This window comes from Phalacrocorax aristotelis, chromosome 5 (assembly GCF_949628215.1).
Source record: "Phalacrocorax aristotelis chromosome 5, bGulAri2.1, whole genome shotgun sequence".
Classification (NCBI taxonomy): Eukaryota; Metazoa; Chordata; class Aves; order Suliformes; family Phalacrocoracidae; genus Phalacrocorax; species Phalacrocorax aristotelis.
In genome coordinates this window covers 6,263,076-6,288,032 of record NC_134280.1, presented here as the reverse complement: position 1 = coordinate 6,288,032, position 24,957 = coordinate 6,263,076, and the positions used below count along the sequence as shown (strand labels likewise).

Below are 24,957 nucleotides of genomic sequence, written 5' to 3'. Positions count from 1 at the left end.
TGTTAGTTTATATTGTTTCTAGGTTAAAATAAACTTTTTGGTTTAGAGGTTAGTCAAGAACCCCAAATTCATATAAATCCTTTTATCAATGATAAAGCAGGTGCCAGCTGAGGACAGAAATGGACTTAGAAATGGTCCTCTAGACACTTCCAGGTGGTTCCTTAAAACTAAAACCTTCTAGCACTTTTATATTGCCAAAGACAGGACACTGGAGAAGATTCCAAAGCACCTGCGTTCTAGTGTTATACCATTACTGGCTTCCATTGATACTATTTTATATTTACTTATTTTACACTTCCTTAAGGAATATTCTAGACCACTTTTTTTTTTTTTTAAATTTATCATTAGATATTCAGTTACTTTGAAATCCATCAGAAATATATACTCATCCTATCTGGCGCTCAAAGTGGGGGATTCAGTCCCAAAATCTACTGACAGGATGAAAATTAGCAATTTGTTTACTCTCAGCTTCATATTTCCACCGCATCATATAATATTCTGAATTAGTAAAGCATAAAGAAACTAGAAATGAAAAGAAACACATTTGTTTCGCTGACATATTGAATTAAAACACTGATGGCATTAGATGCCTACAGCGCTGATTAAATTTATTCTAGCCATGAAGCAACAGTTTATGATTTTCACATGAATAGCATACTTAAATGAAAGGAACATTAATACAATATGATATTAATATACAAATACTCACATTATTCACCTGCCACTGACATTCTGAATTAAATCAGTAACGGGGTGTATAACTGATTAAATATCTACACAAGAGAATGCAACAGCTTATGATTTACAAAGGCAATGGTAGAATGATCACATCATTACGTTGCCAAATGCTATCTATCACTTTTACTGAACTTAACGAAGATGGATTGCATCCCACAGATGAGATGCAGCCTATAAATACTGTCATGCTGATCTTCATCTGACTTTCCCAGTGAACAGACAAGCAACAAATCAATAACTGAAGAACTCAGATTAGAGCTCCCTCATTATTGCAAACACAAAATAAAAATACTAAAGGGCCTAAAGTTTAAATTATCCAATAGTTGCTGCCACTGACTTCTGGTAATATATATACACTATTTCTCAATTTCCTAGATGTTTATCTCCTATCTTCTACTTTTAAAATTCTCTAGAAAGTTTACAGTCAGTCAAAACTCTTCCAGTTGCATCAGTTCAACTACCTTTTCCCTTTAATTTCATATTCTTACCAACTCTTTTTCTTTACCGAAGTTGTAAAGCAAGAACAGCTGTCAACATCATCATTTTTTTAATACTGAAAAGCCATCAAAACATAAACATAAACATAAAACATAAACATAAACAGCACTTCAATATCTGGACTTTGGAGAAGGCTTTAATGTTCAGTACTTAACATTAAACACCTGCTTGATCTTTATTCATTCCCTGAATTGGCTTTCACAATTTACCTTTCAGGACACAGCCTGTCAACTGTAATACCAGACTGGTCACAGGAGATGATGCTGCTTTCTGTCAATCTATTTGTACAAGTTTATGGTGATAGATAACAGGCAGTCACCATTTGATCTGAGTTGAAAAGAATGCCTCACAAGCAATAAAGTACCTGAAGAAAAGGGTTGAGAGTTCACATATCTAACTGACTGCACAATTAGAACTCTAAATAATTCTGTACCCTTCTACTTCGCTCTTCAAGCAGCCATAAAGCAGGAAGTCCTTCTGCTAAACAAAAATTCTAAGACAATAATAAGGTGTAATAAAAAATAGCAAGGTGGGTTCTATTTGTCTTGAAAATTAGAGGGTGACTTAATTTCTTAATTGCTTCTGACAGTCACATGTAAAACAAGGCTATCATATATTCTAAAAGAAATATTAAATATCAAATATTGCATAAACAACCCTGAACTGTAATAACCAATTACTTCATTGTCCTATTTAGCCTAAGAGTATTATTTTATTTTACAGCACGTGTAAGTTTGCTAAAATTATACCATAAATCATCAAACCTCTGTATAATTTTTCTGTACCTGTAAAATATAAAACCACGCTATTGCACATTAAAGATTATTAAATGTAATAAGATAGTATAAACAAAGGCTTTGGGTTCTTTGAGGCAACAACTAGCTCAAGTTCCAGACACTGTAAATATCTCCATTGGTGTAAACTTATTATTCCTTCAGATTTACTGTGGTAGCCAGTACTGGAAAGAATGCACATTTTCGGGGAATAATCTAAAGGGGAAATAAAATAATTTTAGAATTTAAAAAAAACCACAACCTTTGCTTTTGTAGAAAGTATAATACTGAAATCTCACATCTTCTAAAATGTTTAGTGTCTTCCTAATAACAATTAACAATTCAGTTGATGTGCACATAAAAATTAAAATACAAATACTGGATAATTGCTCAAAAGAAAATTCTAATACATTCAGCAAAAAGAAACTACCAGGTAAACATCTTTCTGCATTTATAATACTGCTTTACTCTATGTCAATTAAGATGTATAAAATATGTAATTACTGTGTCTGTGAAATAAGTGCAGTGTGAAGGAAAGGCAGGCAGATAACGAAGCAATAGGATATTTATAGTCTACCTGTGAACTTATGAGAGTGTACACAGAACATGATGAGACTATTTAGAGTAGGAAACATCAAATCTTAGCATGAAAATGACCACGAACCCAACCTGCAGTTCATGACTTTAACCACGCTCATACGAACTAACCAACCGAATAGTCTATGATAGATGGGTGATATTTCTGTGCCATGAAGTGCATTAGGGATTGATTCAACATACTAGTGGTACAACATCAGTAAAGCCCCATTTGGCGCTAGACAAGGCACGTCTGAGCCTTTGGGCAAAGCCGGACCTGTGAGAGCAGGTGACCTATCAACACTTGGTGAACACCTGCACGCTCACCGATACGAGTTTACAACTTACTGAGTGCTGATGAAGTAAATAAGACAGATACCAGAAGGAAACACTGATCCTGAAAGGATCAACCAGTAAGTCATGCAGTGTTTCTGGAACATTTTGCTTTGTTTGTTTTTAATTTCATTATGGAGACTGACAGAAATATGTTATTCACTCTTGCAAACCTTTTCAGTTATGCAGGCAGAGCTCTGTGAAAGTTTTACACCAAGAAATAGAAAATTAACAGCAGCTTTTCAAATTCCAGGTTATTTGAATTCTTTCTGTTTGTCTCCTACCTGGCACTGGAGGTTTTTCTACATTTCGCTATATAATTTAGCTTACTTCTTGATCAAACATATGAGCTCAGAAACTCACAATGAGAGAACAGAAAAAATGCCACTAACTTTTTGGTTGTTTTTACTTGAACATACATGGAACAAGTGATCAACTCTTTAAAATGAGGGAAAAAGTGACTTTGAAAACAGTAAGCTTGTTTCAGAACTATGCTTTTATATTCATAAATGCTGGGTTTCTTTTTGGCTCCCCGTTAGCAGCATTTAAAAAACACACTAGTCAAGCCGCAGTAGGTGGTATCACCATAATTTGCCATGATAATCAGCTTTTAAAAATCAAGTCTGGTTTATGTTACTAAATACAACAATTTTTTAATTTAATTCTACATCTACATTCTTCTGGACCATAATATACTTCAAAGATTGATTTAGCCCTTTTATCATGCGGGAAAAAGTAACCAACAACTTTTTATGAGGAAATCTGTATCGACCTCCAATTACTTTTTTCCCCAACGACGGATATGGCCCCTCCAGAGTTGCTCCCTGGCAGCTCACTGAAGAAAACCACATCGACAGAAATGCAAGCCTGCAATATTCCGTCCTCTGTTATCCCAACTATAACTTACTCCTTGATTAGGTTTAGGGACTGTCTTGGAGTCAGTGGAATAATGTAACAAAGGAATAATGATACACTGTATACTTAAGGTAATATAGGGAACTCGACTAATTAGAAAAACAACAGTATTTTTAATAACTGTAAACTGTAACCCTCCCAGTATCGTTCATTACTAAACAAGTGCTGTAAGCTCAAAATACTTAAAAGAATCCATGTAAAAGAGGCTTTAGAAGCAGAAAGACTTTTAGAATGGAAATCTAACATACAGAGGTGGAAGCGTTTTATTAACTTTTCTAAAATCTCAAAAATTTTCATGGAAAAAATATTTTTCCTAATTACAAGAGCCCACATTTTGTTTTTCATGCCTTACATGTAGACTCTCAGAAGAATTACTACTCGGCCTTACCACCTTTAAATCAATAAAACTTACCTTTACCATTTCAGTGCCTAGCCTAAGACTAAATAAGTCTAATAATCACACATTTTTCTTGTTATTGTTGAAGTAAAACAAAAGAGTACAGAGATATTAGAAACATTAATGGCAGAATATCTTAATAACCTATTAATATTTCCTGGATCACATTGATCTTTAGAATAAAATTAAAACAAAGGAAAAATGTCAAGAGATGTTCTGTATAGGTTTTCCCTGACTATTCATCACATATAGTTCTGCATTTTATGCAACTAAGCCACAGCTGCTGATGTAAAAATGTACATCAGCAAATATTTACATCAATAAAAATTTAAGGGCAACTCGGAAAGTTGAAGCAGTCACAAACAATATTAATCATTCATGAAGAATCTCAGGTTTATTGGGCAGAAGCACCTTTCCTGAATACTGAGGTTGGGAACGTTTGGGACGTACTGAACTGAAAGGTCAGTGTCTGTCAGCTCCCGTCCTGAATACATTTCGGAGTTTCAAACCAGGAACTGCAAAACAAAGCATGAAATGTGCAGAAATACATATTTCTAGAATAGCAACTGCTTAAAATTAGTAAACTTTATTCACCGGTAGTAACAGTTATTTACTGAACAGCTCGTAAACTTTACCCGTTAATCATAATATGCAGCCACATCCAGAAACAAAATATAGTAATGAAGCAGACACTCTGGTTTTCACTCACAAGGCAGCAGTTATAATAATAAATTTTTGGTTTTACTACTTAAATATCCTAGACTTAACAACAGCCCCTCACTTTCCCTCCTTTAAAAAATTAGTATCACTGGACTTATATTCCTACATATACAATATAATGAATCCAATTCATTTATGAAATGAAAAGCAACAATATTGAAGTATTTATTTTTAACAGATTAAAAATTTCTTTCCTGGAGAAGAAAGCTCCAAAACCAAGAGGACCTCATACAATGTACCAAATCTAATGCTCTGTAAGAGAAATGGGAATATAAATGCCTTTTTGACAGTTAAATTGGACCCATTTAGTTAGAAAGAATAGTAGCACACATTGGAACACCTTTAAAAGATTCAGACTGTAAAAAGCCTTACAATACATCACAGGATCTGACACTTTACGTTCGCAGTGAAAAGATTTTTGCCTTCTATAGACACTAGCACCTAAAGTTCAAAACAGAAGCAGCGTTTTTTCACATATCACTTCCTTTTGTGCTGTGAAAGACGTTACACTGGCAAAATGGCTCAGTGCCATTGTTTACAGAGTTAGGAAAAAAAGGGCTCATTTAGAGTATCTCGTCTTAATACTTTTTCCTTTTTCTCGTTTGCTTTCTTTTGCCTTTCCTCCCCCTTTCTTCTCCTCTCTCTTCTTTAGTTTCTAACTTCATTGCCCTTCCTTCTAGCATTGTACCACTGCACTAAATTACTTTCACACTGCACTGTTTTTCAATAAATACACTGAGGCAGGCTTTGGTTAATGAATATATTACCTCAAACTTCTACCTATGAGAAGAAAAAAAGGAGACTGCTCTATTGGCTTAGAAACTGAGACTTAGGTTAAAAAAAAAAAAGTCTTCCTTGCATAAGCCTAAGCTTTGAAACAAGTTAGGAAAACCAAAAGCTGTCTCCAGAAATGCTATGAGGCAGCTTCTTGTTTCCGACTGCAAATAAGTCATCAACTAGCATGCCGTCCACTGCCTAAAGCTAATCTTAGTTTGCATTTTTACTGGGACAGAAGGTAGCTCACATGGATGGTTTATCAGAGAGATGGTTTAACATGGTCTTCTCTCCATTCTCAGCTGACAGAAATTTTAGACTCTTTCAGAGCTGCTCACGTTCACCAGGGAAGGAAGAAAGAAAACAGACGTCCCTCTGGCACTCTGCTTCTAGGCAGGCGGAGAAGGAACGATGTCGAGGTACAGAAGAGAAGTTTAGCAGATAGTTTGTGAATTCAGGCTTAATCTTGGATATTATAAAAGAGAAAACATACGATTATCCCATCCATTATAATGTATTTTTTGCTTAATGGGTCAATCCACAGTGGTAATAATTTTATGCATAATAAGAAACACAAAGTTTAGCATAATGGTCTTTGTGATTTTAATTTAATTAAGGCTCCCATTAGTTGTTTGCTCCACTAAAACCACAAAGAATCTACCTTGTGAATAATATATTGTCTTTCACTGACTTTCTCTGGGTCAAACCAAGATCTCTAATTCTATGTAGAAGAAATCTCTATTCAGATGATCACATCATTAAAAATAAAGTCAACTCACCCTTTATCTGTTGACAAAACGAACAGCAGTCAATGGGAGATGTGGTATGAGAGGGGATAAGCACATAATATTAAAAATCTCACATATCAAAAAGACGCTTGCTTCTGTTGGAACATTTTCATTTTCAGTTGTTGTTTCAATCTACTTTAAAATTACTTGCAGATGGAAGATAGGTTTTTTTAGATCTATAAAGATTTATAGTACTTCAAATATGTTTATCAGAGTGCCTTTGAAATGGCTTCCAGTTTGAATACTACAGAAACTGGTTCAGCACTTTGAAATAATAGTGTTGTTCCATCTAGAAGTGAATAACAACAAAGAAAATAAAATTCTCCCCATGGCTCTTTCTGAGAGGAGAATCGACCCTTTTGTTCCAAATGAAACTGATAACCTATAGCAATTTTGAACAAGTCAAGTTTCCAAATACCTCCTTATGCAACTCTGTGCCTTTAACCACTACTGATTTCTGTCCTTTCTTTCTGTGTACTGCTCCATTGCCTCATTTTAACCTAGGTTTTCAGTAACAAATTTTCCCAGAGAGACTGGCAACTGTTAGAAGGTATAGTTCTGGTAGGGCTGAACAGAAATTGTACAGATTATTCAGAGATGGCCACCCCAACATATTGATTTAAACACAGTGTCGCTTCTATATACATTTGTTACCTTTTCTACCTCCTTATGTATTCAATGCCACCTTTCAATTGCCTACAAAGCCTACAGTCCATCAGGGGCTAAATTACATTAAAAACAACATCCAAAGAGTATGTAATCTCTCTGGATCTTCTCTAGAATCCTGAGTTAGAATTTGATTTATTGAGGCACTGGTTCTCACAATCTAAAGACCCAGAAGCCTTATGTGACATGAAAAACACTCCTTTGCAGAGTGAATGCTGCACGATTCCTCAAACTGGAAGAGAGGAAGTATATATAGAGCATGATACTTCCAAATATAATCCCTATGACTGTGTTTTGTTTTACAAAGGACTACTACTGACAATGAAAAATAGGAACATCATCAAGTTTCTCAAACATTTTGCCTTAACAGGTTCATGAAGTGTTTCCAACACAACAGTGTACAAAAGTACACATATGCATAGCTCGTTTATGTTACAGGTCAGAAGAAGCAGCAGTCTAACCTGTGTAAAGTGAACTGCAAGGCTGGCCTTACAAATAAAAAGTGGAAAGTTAAAAATAAAGTAGTGAGTGGGTGGGACCACACAGTACGTACCTACCCATTGCTTCGTAGTCTGACACTTCTCAAAGTGTGTACTTGAAGCAATGCAGACAATACAATATAACCTCCTACACTCTTTTTGGAAGGAAAGACTGAGCTCAAAACACATGATATAGATGGTAGTCATGCCACAACACATTTAAAATAGATATTGCTGCACTGATAAGTCTGCAGACTGGATTAAACTGTACGTGATGCTATAGCAACAAAATAATGAGTGATACTGAATGGTTAGATAATTAATCACTCAAAAGAATATTTGTGGGAAATCACAGCCAGGAACAAGGTAAATTTTAAAAGAAAGATTAACCCCATAAAGTTACTTATAAAAATACGAAAGAAAAAGTCCCTCCTGACTGACCAAAGGAAATAATGCTCATTTCATCAGTAGAGTTCAGAGATAAGAAAGAATCCACTCCAAAAACCTACACCACACAAAAAATAAAGGTGTTAGGGTATGGCATCCTATGCACATGCTACACGGTTTTGTTGTTGTTATCATTTTTCCTTCCTGCTGAAGACAGAACCCTATCAGGTACTGGGTTCTTGGTGAGCTTTGAATCTGTTTTTAGTGAACTGGAACAAGTTAGATAAAGTTGTTTATATCCTGTAAATCTACTTTCCCTGAGCCGAAAATGTGTTAGCTAATGGGTTGTTTATGAGTTGCAAATCTGTTCAGTGAGGTGAAAATTTGTCAGATAATGGGTTGTTTATGAATTCTAAATCAATATTCAGTGAGTCGGAACTATGTTAGATAATAGCTTGCGTATGGGTTGTAAATCTGTTTTCAGAGGACTGGAAACATGTTAGATAATGGGTTCTTTCTGGGTAGTAAATCTGTTCTCAGTGAGCTAAAAACATATTAGTTAATGGGTTGCTCCAGAGTTGTAAATCTGTTTTTAGTGAACTGGAAACCTGTTTAATAAAGGGCTCTTTATATATCTTAACTCTGTTTTTAGTGTGCAGAAAAGTTCAATAACGTGTTAGATTTGAGTGGCATATCTGATTTCAGTGAGGTAGAAATCCATCAGCTAATGGGTTCCTTATGAGCAGATCTACATTCAGTGAGCTAAAAATCTGGGACAATAGTATCTTGTATATGTATTGTACTGTATTTTGTAATGTACTGTGTTTCCACTATTTCAGTCAAATAGTGGGTAAAGGTTTGCATGATTCGTAGACTTCAACTTAACGATGTAGAAAGAGGTTGTAGAGTTGTTAGAGCCACACTAATATTACCGATGCGGTTTTCAGTCTCTTCCTAATAAAGTAAAACTTGCCACAGATAACTGTGAAGGAAGAAGTTAAGCAAAATGAATGTTAAAGATGCTATGTTTTAATCCTGAAATGAAACATTATTACTAAAATCTCTCAACTGGATTTCATTTAATAACCTCTGTGTAACCACATATAGTTACCACGGAAATCAGAAAATTTTAGAATTTTGCGTCTTCCAGTGAATGCAATCACTGCTGTCAAGCAGTCTTACCACTGTTTTTTCCTTTATAGGTATCACTGTTGGTCAAATACTTCCACCATATCAAGCAGCCTCATGAACTCTTTCCTGTTTACAGTGAGAGAAAATCACATGCAGACTGTGGAAAGGAAGGATATGTAGTACAAAACCACCACTTTAAAATGAATGACTCAACATAAAGAAAAGGAGTTTAAAACACGTGAAGGAGAACAATAAAATAACATATACTGAGATGTGATATCGCTTCTCATTTACAAAGAAAAAAATCAACTGAAGCACTTCTAGAAAACAAACACCACTGTTCACAAACACATCCTATGCATATACAGTAAATTTTTTGCATGGATACGAAATGTCATCTGACATTCAATTATTCAGAGTGCTGATTCTGCTAATGAAAAATGAAATCGGGCATATTAAGATTACAAGTAGAAACACTTCCTAACAATTTCTTAAAAGTATAATTCTCAACTATGCTTTATGGAATGTCTTTAGCTCTTGTACAACAACCTATTATAAAGTAATGAGGAATACTCTATTGTTCCTTTAAAAACCCAATTTGTGTCTGTATTGGTGCTTTACCAGTATTTCTTTCTCCTCTTTGTTTTAAATGTAAATATTTCCAGTGGCTTTTCATGTAATACTTTTAATCTTTCCTATAACACCAGAGTTGAAATAGTGCTTGTATGTCACCACTGCACATTTCTGTGAGTTGTTTCTCTCTCTGGTATGGCTACCATCAACTCTGAATCCCTAGGTTTTAATGCTTTCTGGGAGTAATGAGAACTTCTTGACAACATCACTTAGTTTCTCTTTACCATATCTTAATACAGATATCATTAATTCCTCTAAAAGATGCACACATAAACTCAAGGTAAAAAAAGGCCTTGTATTCTATTTGAGAGATGTTTTTCCACTCATTTATGTCAATAGTTTTCCTGACCACGAATACCTTCCCAGAACCACAGTGCAGAGGGACATAATGATACAACTATCCAGTATCAGTTATAGAATAATATTTTGTCAGTTTCCAGCTGTTTAACTTCTTTCTTTTCTAAAAATATTTCCATTAATACCCAACAGCAAAGGGCGATATATTCCACATTGAACGTACTTCCATTTTTCCTAATTACTTTCTTTGGTCTTGTTATTAAACTGTATGACCCAAACAAATAGCTAAATGAAGCAACGCTGTAGGCAACATGAAGTAGGACATTCAGATGAGAATTATCCACAACAGAAGTAGCAAAAACTATACAACACTTCCTACATTTTGGAAAATGGTTACCAAAATGAACTGCAGCCTCCAAAAAACCCAGAGACTACTCAAAAACAATAGGAAGACAAGAAACACAGTAAATATATGCATCTGATAATGGACTACAGATGAATGAGGTTTACTGTATATTTTAGAACAATTAAATTGGAACAGAAATGAAAGGCAGTAGATGTTTTTAGAATTTAGATTTCTGTAGCAGGGATTTTTGGATGTTTAGCATTAAGGATATACTTCATACACACCCACGTTCCCATTTTCCTTGAATTCTAATTTTGCCATGACAAACCACGGTAACTTCTTATGTACACCTTGTGTTAAAGTTATGTTAGACTTTGTTGATGAAGATTTCAGTGCCAGATCTTCAGAAGATTTTACTGAGGCCTCAGCTGCAAAATATGTTTTGTGTCTTGTCCTGGAGACGTTGGTGATGATATTGGCATCAATTCCTTGACAGCAGTGTCAGGTTTGAAGTATTCAGAGGCTAAAAAAATGTCAAGTTTTATACAAGTCCTCCTACTAGTGTGGTGAATGGAGGCAGAGTAGACAATCAAAGCTACTGAGTAAGCCTCTACTAAAAAAGGACAATTTTGTAGGTTGCACAAGTCGCTCTTCTTGGGCTCACTACATGAAAGGTGAGTCAACTGGAAACACTGACCAGGGTCTTTGTGTTTTGTACTGAGGAACAGTTATATCAGCAGAGATATCTTACAGTACTTCACCCCCACTACATATTAAGCACCATCATCATCAATTCTGTTTGCTAGAAATATGCTTCACGCATCATTAGATTGCATTAAAACGAATTATTTTAAAGTTCTAATTATAAAGATAATGTTTCTTTGTATCTTATAGGGATAATTTACAGTAATTGTGTTATATACATATATACAGTATAAACATATATATACACACATATATACGTTACATAAAAGTATGGTAAAAGTTTGACTTTTTTACTCTATGAAGTTTATTCTCAACTTTGTGCTTTAAAGTTTATTGAAATAAAATATGTATTTTGGGAAATAATTTTTTTACTTACTTTCAATTAGCACTTTTCTGCCAGCCCAGTTGTCTTTAATAACTTGTATATTTCCAAAGTGTGCATCACTGAAGAATATGCGATTCGTACCTCTTCCTTTCAGACTGTAGTCAAAAGCAAGGGCTATCACATTTTTGAAGTACTCTGGATTTTCATATGGCCTTACTGGTGAATTTAAGTTGGTTTCATCTGAAAGATGTATACTTTTTAATATTGTCCTTCCTGAGTACAACAGGTAACCTTCATGCCTCAGGCAAGTAATTCCATCTTCTGCAAGATAGCCATGTGCACAAGCACATGTTCTCCGTGCATTTCCCCGATAAAGGCAAAGTTGATGACATCCACCATTATTCTTGGCGCAAACATTCGTACCTGAAAAAAAAAAGTCTATCTTTTATAATATTACACTTACCTGACTTAAATCAAAAGGTAATTTTATGTATTCTAAGAATTCTTCTCTTAAAATTGTTTCTACAATATTCACAAGTAAAACAAAGGCCGAAACAGTAAAGAATGTAACTTTAACCATAACCTAAAGACATTTTTAAATAATACAATTAATGAGCAAATATAATTAATGTTCTTTCCAATTCACAAGAGTATATATTTTATTAATAGAAAATGATAAAATGGGTTATTCCTCCATAATCAGCTGAAGACTTAGAGACTGTTTCAAGTGCTTTGAAAGATTTATTTTTTTAAAAAAAAACACCTGTTACTGGCAGAAAGTCAAGCTTAGATACCACCAGAATACGGTACTCTCTTTAGACAAGTTCTGTCAAAATTAAAACATATATATTGACAGGTACAAAACTGTGTCAGTCTAGTTCCCTATTTTCAATAATTTCCTAAGATTTTGTTCTAATTTTCTTTAAAACCTGACTTTGAAAACTTACTCCCTGAAAAATGAATACCGTTAAGAAATCATTGTCAAATTAGTAACTTCAGTGATGTAAACTATACTTGTTGCAAGCAATATTTAAAATTACAGTAATTGTCAATAATTAGGAGCTATTTTCCTTTGTCTTTTTTTTGACTATGTACGAATTACTATTATAGTTAGTTCAGATAATTTAATTTCTGTTTCTGACAGCACTTTCCATGTAACAACTCAGCTCTTTCAATATAGTCATTTTCCCATTTCTGAAAGTTTTCCACATAGTGAAGGAAAAGAAAACATTTTAAGTAGACTGTTTTCAGGTAGAAAACCATAATAATTGTCGGGGAATATTTAGTGTCTGAAAGTACTGTTGATTGTATTGTCTAATTGCTACATTTCAAGCTGAAGATGCTTTTAAGAAAAAATAATGGGGTATGAGAGTTAACTTGCTCTTCAAATTAGAAACACTGAATTTTGTGTTCCTAGGCAAAGTTACAGGAGACATATTCCTCTACAGTTATGTAAAAACATTTGGAGATGTAGCTGTATGCATTTTTACATTTGGTTTGTTTTATAGATTCTTCTAAAGTTTTATTAGGCTAGAAAAGTTAATATCTGTTTGGAAGGATGAGAGGTTGAGAAGAGAAAAGAAAATATATGAAAAAGCTTCTAAAATCTCTCTTTGAAAACGTCAATGCTTCCACAGTTCACCAGCTGTAAATATCTTTTAAAATGGCCAATTCTGGAATCAGCGCAGTTAGGGGATATCCTTGCACACATGTAAAATAGCACTAAAGGACAGGAATCCGCTTGCGAATAGCACTGCAGGACTGGCTCCTCAGAAAGGGTAAAACAGGTGTTTGAAAAAAAGGCATTAATTACAGTCAGCACAGGTTGTAGGGGTTTTTTTTTCGGGAGGTGTTTCTCATCCGTTTTGTTTCTGTTTTTTTGTTTGTTTGTTTTAATAATGGACGGTCAGGAAGCTAGCTAATTACTTTTTTTTTTTTTTAACAGCGTTAACTACTTCTAGTTAAATGAACTAAAAAAAAAAATAAATATAGTGTGATATAGAAAAACATTCCAAAAACATTTGTCACCTGTTTTTTTCCCTTTTGTCCTCCTGGCTCACTGACAGCCCCTCCCAAAGACATTAACCATTTGTACCCTAGTAAAATTTGAAAAATGTATTAAAAAAAATCATTCAGTTATGTTTTTCAAACTAACATCAAAAGATTTTTAGCCTCAATAACAGTTTCTCTTATTCCTAATGTGATCAAGTCTTTAAAGCTATCAATAAAAATCATTACATGTAAAGAAGCATTTTTTTAATCCAATTGTTCTATTTTTCTAAGACTATAATAAAAAGCAGCCCTTCCAAGCAAGCAGACATTAACTATTTCTAGCCTAGTTAAAAGAAACAATAATTTTTGGTGTGGATTTTATTTTATCCACAAAATATGATGCCCACAGTACTCTGAAATTACATGCAGAAATTCTTAGTAAAACTAATATGCATATGTTTGCAAAGTAGTTTTTTTCAAAACTATTTAAAAATCCATTGGAAGAAAAAATGAAAAGACAGTTTTTCATCTTGATTGTTAAATACGCTTTCTTTCAAAATGCAGACTTATTTTACATGTCATATTTAATGCAGTTATTTAGGAAAGATATGTATAAAAGAAACCGGATCTTCGGGTATGTAATACTGTGATTAAAGGAACTTTTGAGAGCTACCAACAGCAGAGATATATTTGTATTAAAAAGTTTATCTTGTGTTGCAGTAACATTTTTTCTCTCTCTTTGTGAATACATTTGTAGAAAATTTTGTCTGGATTGCCTGGTAGCAGTTTGTTCTGAAGAAATCATCAACATTTTTCGTAGACTTGTAACTGCCTTTGCTCACGGAAACATATTTGTCAAGGTATCTTCAAAACCAGAATTTTAGGAGGAAAAAGATAGTTAAAAGGAAGATTATTCTTAATCAGGTAGTAGAGAATAAAATTTAACCACTGATACCATAAATCACCAAGGGTATATAAGAACTTTTGCCTCTTGAATTTGATAGATGAATTGAATATAGCGGAAGTCCGATTATTTACAAGATCTCTTCCCACACAAAAAGAGCAGGGCTCAAACCCAAGTAATTTCAGGAAATAAACATTTGAGACACAGAGACCGGGAATTTCTAGCTGTGCAAAAAAAATTGTGGTTTGTTTTCCAGTAGAAATCTGAGACTGCCTGAGATTACTGCTCTTTAAAGCACAGTTCAAGGTCCTTCTCAAACCTAAGACTGCTTTTTTTAAGATTAAGACTTTATTTTAAAAAAAGAAAAAAGAAAAATACCACAACCAAAACCCACCAAACCTGGAATGATAGGAAGTGTTTTGGTTTTAGATTTTCTCCCTAAAACACTCAGAAGAATTTTAGTAGAATTTGTACTATATGTTTTCCTTAGTACATTAATTGTAGCTTAAAAAATACTTCAAAAGTAGAGATAAAATTAGTGCTTACTCAACTTTTTCTATGCTTTAATATACATAAAAAGTAGCAGGTGATATTAAAACAATTAATAGCATCCTTAAGAACAGCCAACCTTTCTCTCGTGCTCTATTAAAGACTTTCACTTCCTTCAGGTTTATTCCAAGGCCAGTCCTCATGGTCACAGCATCCGTGGCCTCATTCTTGTGGCCTCTTCTAATAGAGCCATTTGCATGTGCTCTGCCAAAAAAGTTGAAGATGTCTCATCAACAATCCTCAACTAATTCACACCAAACAAATGACTGAAGGGCAGTGGTGAGTTCACCTGACAGAAGGTGAAGAAACCTGTTCTTGTCCGTATGACACTGATCTGCTTTAGCTCTCAGCATCAGAAATGCCCTTTCTTTGGAAACTGCAAAGCTTTCTGCGATCCTTTCTGTGACCTTGCTAAGGAATGGCTAATCCTACAAAGGTGAAGCACCTGGCACTGAAATAATATTTTGAGACTCAAATACTTATGAAAAATAAATTACCTGTCAGACCAGTAGATGTAAGCTCCAAACACCGCGACTGAAAACATATCCACATTGCTCCCTGACAGCACAATCTCCCGATTCCCTCCACTCTCAAGGTCAATTCTTTCTATCTTGTCGGTACGAGCATCACACCAATATAATTTATTTTCCTAAAGATTAATTTTAAAGGAAACATCAACAGTCTTGTTCAAGTATTTAATTACGAGTTATTAAGATAACATCAAAGTGGAAGACCAGCCAGCTCTAATGAATCATAACTAATACTGTACATGGTAACATATACTGGAAACAGAGGAACTAACCTCATAGTCGATGGAAATCCCATTAGGCCATGAAATCCCCAGGCTCACGAGCACAACCTTCTCAGACCCATCTAAGTGTGCCTTGCCTATGCAAGGAGTCTGCCCCCACTCTGTCCAAAATAAATACCTAAAATGTTGTAGAAATTACCAGTTAAAATTTAGCATCAAAATAAGAGTTGAAAATATGTAATACTGTACTTCCATTGCAAACACAAGGCACCGTTACTACTAAATAGGTGTTTAAAAAACATAAGGCTCATGCCTCTAAATAATCTTAAGAGATTAAATGTATCATAATCCTTGTTTCATAGAACTCTTTCTTGAGTGCTTTTTTGCAAATTATATATAAGAGGTAATTCTTAAAACTGTATTCAATCAGTCAATATGCAATTCTATTCTTAAAGAATTCAGCTTTGTGCTTGGAAAAATAAAAGCAAATTAGAAAAAAATACTGGAACAGAAGCTCTTGCGTCTAATTATTAAAAATGTTGTGATAATACAAGAGATGTACGTCTGACTTAATGTTTTAAATATGAAGCAGTGAGGAGCACTGTGGGAAATGGTAGATCAAAGGGAGTTTATTTGGGAAGAAAATATTTTTCCTATTCTTCTTAATGCTCATGGGAAGAACCTGCATCTTACTTACATAATTTTATACTATTGTGTACTTACTGGTATCACTATTGCCAAACTTCTGCTTTGGCCTCCTTCTGCTCAATCTGTTGCTTTAGGTATAGCAAAATGAGGCCAGTTAATCTACACAGAGCCCTTCCTTTACTGAAGACTAACCTACAGAATAGCTTTAAGTAAATGTCTATGTGTCTACAAATATATACATGTATGTGTATATGTTTGTGTTAAAATATGTTATAAACCCCCCAAATATATACATATTCTGAGCAAGAAATCTCTTTCTAAGATAACACAAATGAGATCTAGCGTATTACTAACTGCCTGAAGAGAAGCACTTTCATAGCAAATATTCATAAGAAAACACTAAAACATTGTTTGGTAATATGCTGCACACAAAGTGAACAGAATATGTAAAACCATCCTCCATTGTTTTTCTCTGTGTGGAATGTATGTATTAGCCTGTTTTTAAAATTACAAAAATCTTCTGTGCATTACTGACCAGTTCTGCCCCTATGTTTGGTGAATCGTTATACCAACCTGTTGTTAAATATCTATATTTGATTTGATGACTGCAGATAAGATGAAATAAAGAGGGATAAAAATGGGCCAGGGTAGAATAAATATGGATTCTATAATTAGCTCATCACCTTTAGCTTCTGAAATAATGTCCACCTTTGGCTCTAATTGCAGGTCTTTTCTGGCTATAGTAAAAATGAATTTGTTCTCATACTTCTTGACATACCAAACAATTATACGAATACTAACTATAAAACTTATACTACATTAGGAAATTCAACTACTATATTAGCAAAATTAAAAATACATTTTAGAAATCTATCAACCAGCTGGATATCAGCAATCACTGCTTAAGTTTAATACAGCTTTAACCAGGTTACTAACAGCACCTCTAAACAGAACTGAACTTGCTTTCAGGCACCTATTCAGAGGTACTTTCTTAACACAAGATATCAACTAAATGTCAACTACAGAAAAGCAGGCATTCAGTATGCTTGGATTAAACATTCCGTGCTCTTTCCTTAGAATAGTTAGTCTGAGAAAACAAACAAAAAAACCCAAACCACAAATAAAAAATAAAACCGTAATTAGCAGGTTAAATGAATCCAGAATCCTCCAGAGACAATCCTGAATAGCTGCCAAAAATGTGAGGCAAGTTACTTAATAGTCTCTTAGAGCATTAATGATTATAAATATATTTATATATAAACTTACATAAACTATTAACTAGTATGGAAAAACTTGATCTTCCCCTATCTTCCCAAAAAGTCTGGGAAGTACCATCTGTTTCCTGGACCTTGGTATGCAGCAATATGGTACCGACACATTTCGTGTATATATTGCAATGCCAGAAAAACTGTGACTCAACTTATTTTGGAATTATCCCATATATAATTTACAGACCTCACATCTCCAGATGCAGATGGACAAAATTTGATGCTGGCTATTTGATCAACTATCAAAAAATCTTATTTGGAAAAAATTAAATCAGAGTTTAAACTCCACCCCACCCCAAACCCTAAACACAAATGAAGTTCCTGAAAAGTTTTTTGAAAGAGTATCTTCAAAATCTAAGAATTATTGCAGTATTAGCTTAACTCCATATTTCAGTCACAATTCTGGGCTTGATCGGAATCTATTATTCAATGGGAAAAAAAAGCCAGCCAGGTGTATGTTATATGAATAAGTGTACCTGATGAGGGACTAAGATACTCCTTTGTAGGCCTACACGTTCTTAACTTTTTCCTTAGTAACAATAAATACTGTTACCAACCAGCTGAACTCTGGCTGTTTCTTATCTTGGTGTAACTGGCAGATGCAATGAGATCTAATAACTGCTATTTTCCTCTCCATTCTTACAGCTGTCACCTCAAGCTTCAACAGAAATGAAGAACGTGAAGTCAGGGCAAGGGGAAGGAAGAACACCTTTGAAAGTTTTGCCTCGCAAAGGGAAAGAGATGTGATCATAACACAGAGGGGAAAAAGGCCTTCAGCTTCCCACAGAAAGGTAGACCTGTACTTCCCTAGCAAAACATTGCTATCCTTCTCATGAAGGAACATTGACTGGAGACATCTCAAGATATCATTTTGTGGCATAATATTAAAAAAAGAGAGATGGAGCTCACCTATTTTCACAGAAGATACAGTGTTCTACCAGACAAGTAAAACAACCTGTACAGACTAATCTGTGGTCCTTTCATTCTCCTGTTTTCTTAAGCATTCAAAATACATCCAAAAACTAACTGTAAAATATAAAACGATCAAAATATCTAAGGAATGTTTCACAACTGAATTAATTTCTACATTTAGAATTTCTCTTCTTTACTGTTTTTGTTTTGTTTTGTTTCAAGTGCAATAATTCAAACTCCTCCAAATTATATTTTAACCACATTTTATTAATATCTGCTTTTAGGTGGCATTCGACTGTACTATTTTAAGACCTAAGAAGATGGTTCACCGGCATCTCTAAATATCTATAGCCCTAATATAACTTAAAAGCTGGAACTGTTTATTTCCAAAGAATCTTTTTAATACTGTTTACTATTATTTCATCTGCTTATGTGCACCTTTATTATTTTTGTAAAATAAAACCAGGAGCTGCTGAGTCAGAAAGCATCATGTGAAAATATTGTACTTAAAATAAAAAAATCCACATTTTAGTAAAAAAGCAACCTTTCTATCAATGGCAGTATTAAATTGTATTCTGCCAAGGGTTCTGCATTTACTCTTCCCTATGACAATTGTTAAATGCTGTACCTCAGCTACAACCCATCTTCCCTCTTCAAATACTGCAGAAGTGATTACACTTTTTACAATTTCTAGTTGAAAATAATGTATTTTATTTATATAAATAATATTATTTTAGTATCTAAGGATTATCCAGAGAAACTGCATCTGCTGCTCTTCGTCCTCCTAGATTTTATGGGAGTTTTCCTTCTCCTTTGGTATAAGTAAGGTGTTAAACCCTACCTGTATCTGTGTACAGCAAATACATTATATACATGCTGAGGACAATTACACTGTAAATTAATTATTGTTTTGAAGAAATTCGGTCTACCCTTCTGGTCAGAAGAATTTTATCAGGCTTCTGTGTACTTTGAAAGTCTTGGGTGTTTGCTTGTTTGTTGCTTTTTTTTTTTTTTTTGGGGGGGGGGGGTTGGTTTGTTTTTTTTATCTTTTTTTTTCCCCTCTAACAGAAGTGCACAGCTATTCTGGTACATTAAAGACAAAAATACAATAATTAATTCAGCCAGATCATGAGTAGGATCTGGAGAAGATCCTTCTCTGAAGAACAGGTTTAATCCTGAACTGTTAGCAGATACCGCCAAGCAACCAGTGGCACTATATGAACACAGCTGAAATGATTTGTGGCAAAAGCTATTATATTATGCAGAAAATAAAACCTGTTATTGCTTTCATCTTCATTCTTAAATACATTCAATTGTAATGTTCTAGTCTGCAAAATACACAGATCACTATGTCTAAATTCTCATAAAGGAAATAATGGCGAAGATCCAAACAGCATTTTGCATCACTGGTATCAATCTGGCCTCACTCAGAAGTCAGGATTCTTCATTACTACAGCGCAAATTCCTCTGAGTACAGAGACCACGTTCCTGAAAGTAGTGAAATACTGATTTGTTTTAGTCTGAGGAAAATGAGCTACACTAGTGTCATCTCTGGCTTTGGGGGCAGGGAGTTGCTCAGATACTTCTTGAAGATTTTGGATACACACCATTTAGAGCCTCCGTTTTAGCAGAATAAGTTAAATCCACTGAGTCTTGCTTATATGCCTTTTGCTCAGAAAGTACATTTCACATTCCCATGAAGAAAAGATGGGAACTCTTTGCAGAATTTACTGCTTCTGTTTTACTTGCAGCTCTGCTAACAATAGTTTTGGAGCTGGAAGGGGACAGAAAGTTCTCTATTTCTATTAGTGTTGCAGTGTAGCCCCTACTCTCAGCAAACAGTTGGATGAATACAGATGTCATTTTTGACAACCTTTGCTCTCTTGCGCCCACGCTTCACCTCACATTACTTTCAGCTACCCTGGGCAATCTCCTTGGTTGTTGTAGTGGGATGTTACATGATACGAGAATTTGTAACTACCAAGGATTATGCTGTTCTACGATTTCACCATGATATCAAGGTCTTCATTAGATTATATGACTTCCTTGGATTTGCTAGAGACTTAAGAACAGATTTAAGCATGCTTCCAAGCAACATCCAAACTTCAGTTGAAATGATTGTCTTTGAAGAAGAACACTGTTTTGCAAAGAAAGAACAGTATGTCATGTATACAGAGACCAATGAAAAACCTCAGCATGCACTGAAGAATAACACTTCCTTCCACCTGTGCTTAGTTACAGTACAATAGTTTCCAATACAATCCTTTTGGGTTTTATTAAATGCTTATCTAGCAGAATGAAGGCCTCGATTTATTTATCCAAGATATTCAGTGCTAGCATGCAAACTTTAAAAGAAATACAAGTAGCCATGGAAATGTTACCCTTTTTCTGGGTGTACCGCAATAGATCTTGGCTGGTCCAAACCCTGGGATATAATTACATATCGGAATGAGCCGTTGAGCCTGGCAACTTCAATTAAGTTGAAGCCATGATCCGTCCAATATATGTTACCTAGGAAAAATAGCTTGAAGTTACTGGAAAAATAAAAGACTACTTGAAAAGTGGTTAAAATATTAAGTGCATAAGTTAGGACCAGAAACTGACTGCCGTCCTTTAACTTATATGTATCTTATATTTGTAATTTCTAGTCCTATTCAGCCTTCCATTTTAACGTATAAACTTGCGTTCGTGGTTGTCACCATCGAGACTGTCCATCTAAGAAACAGTGTCCAAGATATTTAGATAATTTTTCTGCCTCTGGTAAAACTGAAAAAACCAGTGGTGGTTATCTTCAGAGAAAAATATCTAGACATTTGGAATATTACAAATTAGAGCTGAAAGCAAACCAAGTGATTTAGCCTCGAGATGAAGTTGCAAGAGCGTACTGTCAGAGATCATGACAATTTGTGAAGCAGGTTAAGACCTACCTGCTATCCAGTCCACTGCAATGCCTTCAACTCTTCCCAAACCATTTGTAACAATGTCTTCTTTCCATGTTTGGTCTCGTTTAGATCTGCTAATCTTGTTGAAACCCATGTCTGTCCAATAGATTGTATCATTTCCTATAAAATACATGGCAAGGACTCTGGGATTAATTCAGTTCCTTCAGTTCAAGTTTCTGCATCAATAACTGTAAAAACTGCCAATTATTTTAAACTGCCAAATTTATTAAGTCTCAGAGTAAATAGAAGAATGGTATCAACACTATCATCTTTAATTCCTTTTTGCATTTTTTTTTTAATAATTAAGGCAGAACTCTAGGTTTTCTACTGGTTGTTTAGCACTGCACACATAACATAATAAAGCCATGACAACAGATGGAAGCCACTACCCCTGTCAAAAATCAGACAATAAATATGCTGTCTGGCTTTGTTTTTCTTTTCCCTATTGGGATACCTTTTTGAAAACAGGTATTTTATTTTGTTTAGTAATCACTGCTACAAAAGATTTAGAGGTCTGAAAAACTACACTGTAAAACTGCTTATATAGTCTTTTCCTTCAGTAATCATAAGGATTGAAACTCAGCAGTATAAAAAAATCTAACTAGTAAAAAAAAGTGACATTTTAGAGTAATACACCGATAAAAGAACAAAAAATTTACTCTATCCACAGTTCATCTTTTATTTTAAATATCCTGCCAAGCTTTCACTAAGAGTCGTTTCTGGTGTTTTAAGGCATTTCAGCTGTCTTCTGTGCCATTCTGCTGCAGGGGGCTGTCCATAAGGCAGGAGAGAGGCACCACTATGTGGTCTTAGAGTGCAAATCTATTCTCATTGACCATTTAATCTTGTCAGCCAGACTCAGAATTCGGAGTGGCCAAAGCACAAAGGTGCACTCCCCTCTATTGCCAAAAAGTTCCCTTGGTAAAGAGAAGGGGCAAATGAAGTGATGATGTCTCTCAAGCAGAATTCTCAGTATTTCCATTGACAGAGCTCTGAGTTAACAATGCAGCCATGCTGCAACCCACGTTTTGGTTTCAAAGTTCTCAGCTGGGAACCTCCTGAGCAAGCTATTTTCTTTGGGAAAGACTTTGCTTAGAGATTTTTTCCTTCTTTCTTTTTTTATACTTCATATATTTGCTTTTAATTCCATAAGAGTGTGTGTACATGTATATATATATACACCCATTTATACAATATATTTCTATATACAAATATAGAAATATTACATATATCTATATAAAACACACAAAAAATAACACAGATAAAAGTCAATTGCAAAAGCAAAACAGTGTGGTATGCTCAAGAACCCCACCCATACCACCTCTCATTTCAGCAAATTATTTTTGGAAGAACTGGCATACAATAAACCAAGTGACAAATTCTGTCTTCAAGTATCCCAGACATATAGTTTGATTATCACACACTGGAGCCATGTATTTTGCTACTTATTTCAAATGAGTATGAAAATTACACAGCTCTTAATACCAGCTGCACATATATTCAACAATAAGATACCAATCTATGACTGTGTGCGGGTATATACCGAGTACCCTTTAGTTGAATATGAGATATACAGAATTACTACAAAGTCTTATCTGAAAGTACATTGTTAATTAAAAAAAAACCCCAAAACATAAACATCTATCCATTATGTTTACCAACCAAATAAAACATTCTACCACTGGGATTTATGTATTTCATACTCCAGTTTAATTCATCTCCATAAAATAAACCACTTTGTATTCATACTATGACCATTTAAAGTCAGCCACGTGAGCAACAATCCACATAACAGCTTAGAAACTCAGTTGTAAGAACACAGGGATCTCTGTGGTTTCACTTCCATGACTGAATCTTAATGTATATAGCACAACTGACTTTGTAGTGCTGTTTTCCCACATTAAAGACTTGAATTATTATTTATTAAAACAGTATTTTTCAGTAATCCAAAAATTCAAACACCTGAATTACCTGGATTTTCTTCCAGAGAATAACATACTAAAGTGATAAAACCCGTTTAAAAAATCATAATTCTCTTCAAAATATATCACGACACACAACATCCATTAAAAGTCTATCTAAATGACTAATTTATTTTCAGTAAAATGCAGTGTTTTGTGACACAGCTTTGTTTTGTTACTGATCAACATTTTTCCTTAATACATACTATACCTGACAAGGGTATAAACTAAGAAAGCAACTAATGGTTATGTACACGCATAAAAAAGGGTGGTGAGGACATACAAAATCATTGAGAGATGCAGATGTAACTTTAGAGATACAAAAATACTTCCCAATAATAAAGGAAAACACATTTTCAAGGCAAATATTGCAGAGAGTACTATTTTAACATCAGTCAAATTAGTTTTTCATTTACTTGGTAGTGTTCCTGTAAAATGATCAGAATTTTTGAGCAGATTGAATCTGTTCTACAAAAAATTACAGAATTATTTTTGGGACTGGAACTAAGCAGGGAAACTCAAGTGATACTGGCTGTGCTGGAGGAAGGTCATAAGGCACATGCAGTCACTGCTTCTAGAAAGTATCCTTAAAAATAAATGCTAACAGCTTGAGTATGCAAAGATAATAATTACCCAACCATACACTGATATTAAACCTCAGCTAACACATAATTTCCTTAAAATTCTCATATTCTTTTACGGTCCTACACCTTACTCGCCTACATTTTGTATCCTGAATTAAATCCTCATTAAACATAGCTGTAAAGTGCACTGACGATGACATTTTGATATAACTGTTAAATAATGTTCCAGGGTAAAAGAAAAGACCTATTTTTTTCTGAAGCACTAATAAATGTTATTTATTCACAGCAATGCAAAACTTTACAACCACTATGTTCTATACATTACAGTGGAGAATATTTTTTAATTTTTAGGTACCTTACAACAGCTTAACAAAAAAACCAACACCAAACCTATACATTTCTACTCTATGGTGTGAAAATATCCACAGAATTAATTTTCATGAAACTAACAAACATTCCTGTGAGCTTCAAATACAGATAATATTACAATACTTGCTGAGTTTCAGTTTGCACTTGGAAACAGATGGTATCATCGAAACGCCAAACCCCTCTCATTTTATGGAGACAGCAATTTTTACGGGTTCCTTTCTGCTAATAAACAAAGTTGTCCGTATCTCAATAAAACATAAAATTCTCAGTAGGACTCAACCACCGAAGACCCATGCCATGCAGAACAAGCTAATCGGAATTCAAATTGAGCAATCGGCCTTAATTTTGTTGTCATCTCTTCACTTACAAAAGTGGATGACGTTTTCACAGATCTGCGTGTCAATGCTGTCTCTGCCAGGTAGCACTATTAATATTACAATCACACAAATCTGCTTTATTTTCCCAATTACTTCAGAAAAATAACAGAGAGAGAGATGAAAACTCCCTTCAGCATCTGGTTCCTGAAGTCAGTTCTGGCTTCAGACAGATGGAATGAAGGCCTATACTCAATCTGGAGCCTTCAACATCTATTTACA

General features: G+C 34.5%; 1 protein-coding gene across 1 annotated transcript in view; it reads right to left on the bottom strand.

Moving 5' to 3' along the window:
• The window catches only part of LRP1B (LDL receptor related protein 1B), a 762,836-nt gene that overhangs the window by 171,117 nt on the left and 566,762 nt on the right, over positions 1–24,957 (bottom strand). Inside the window, exons 36-41 of the mRNA XM_075092828.1 lie at positions 21,433–21,567; positions 20,887–21,016; positions 15,729–15,855; positions 15,424–15,575; positions 15,006–15,130; positions 11,533–11,904 (exon numbers count right to left, since the gene is read on the bottom strand). Of these exons, the coding sequence (XP_074948929.1) occupies positions 11,533–11,904; positions 15,006–15,130; positions 15,424–15,575; positions 15,729–15,855; positions 20,887–21,016; positions 21,433–21,567 (1,041 nt within the window). The remainder of the gene's footprint in view (positions 1–11,532; positions 11,905–15,005; positions 15,131–15,423; positions 15,576–15,728; positions 15,856–20,886; positions 21,017–21,432; positions 21,568–24,957) is intronic.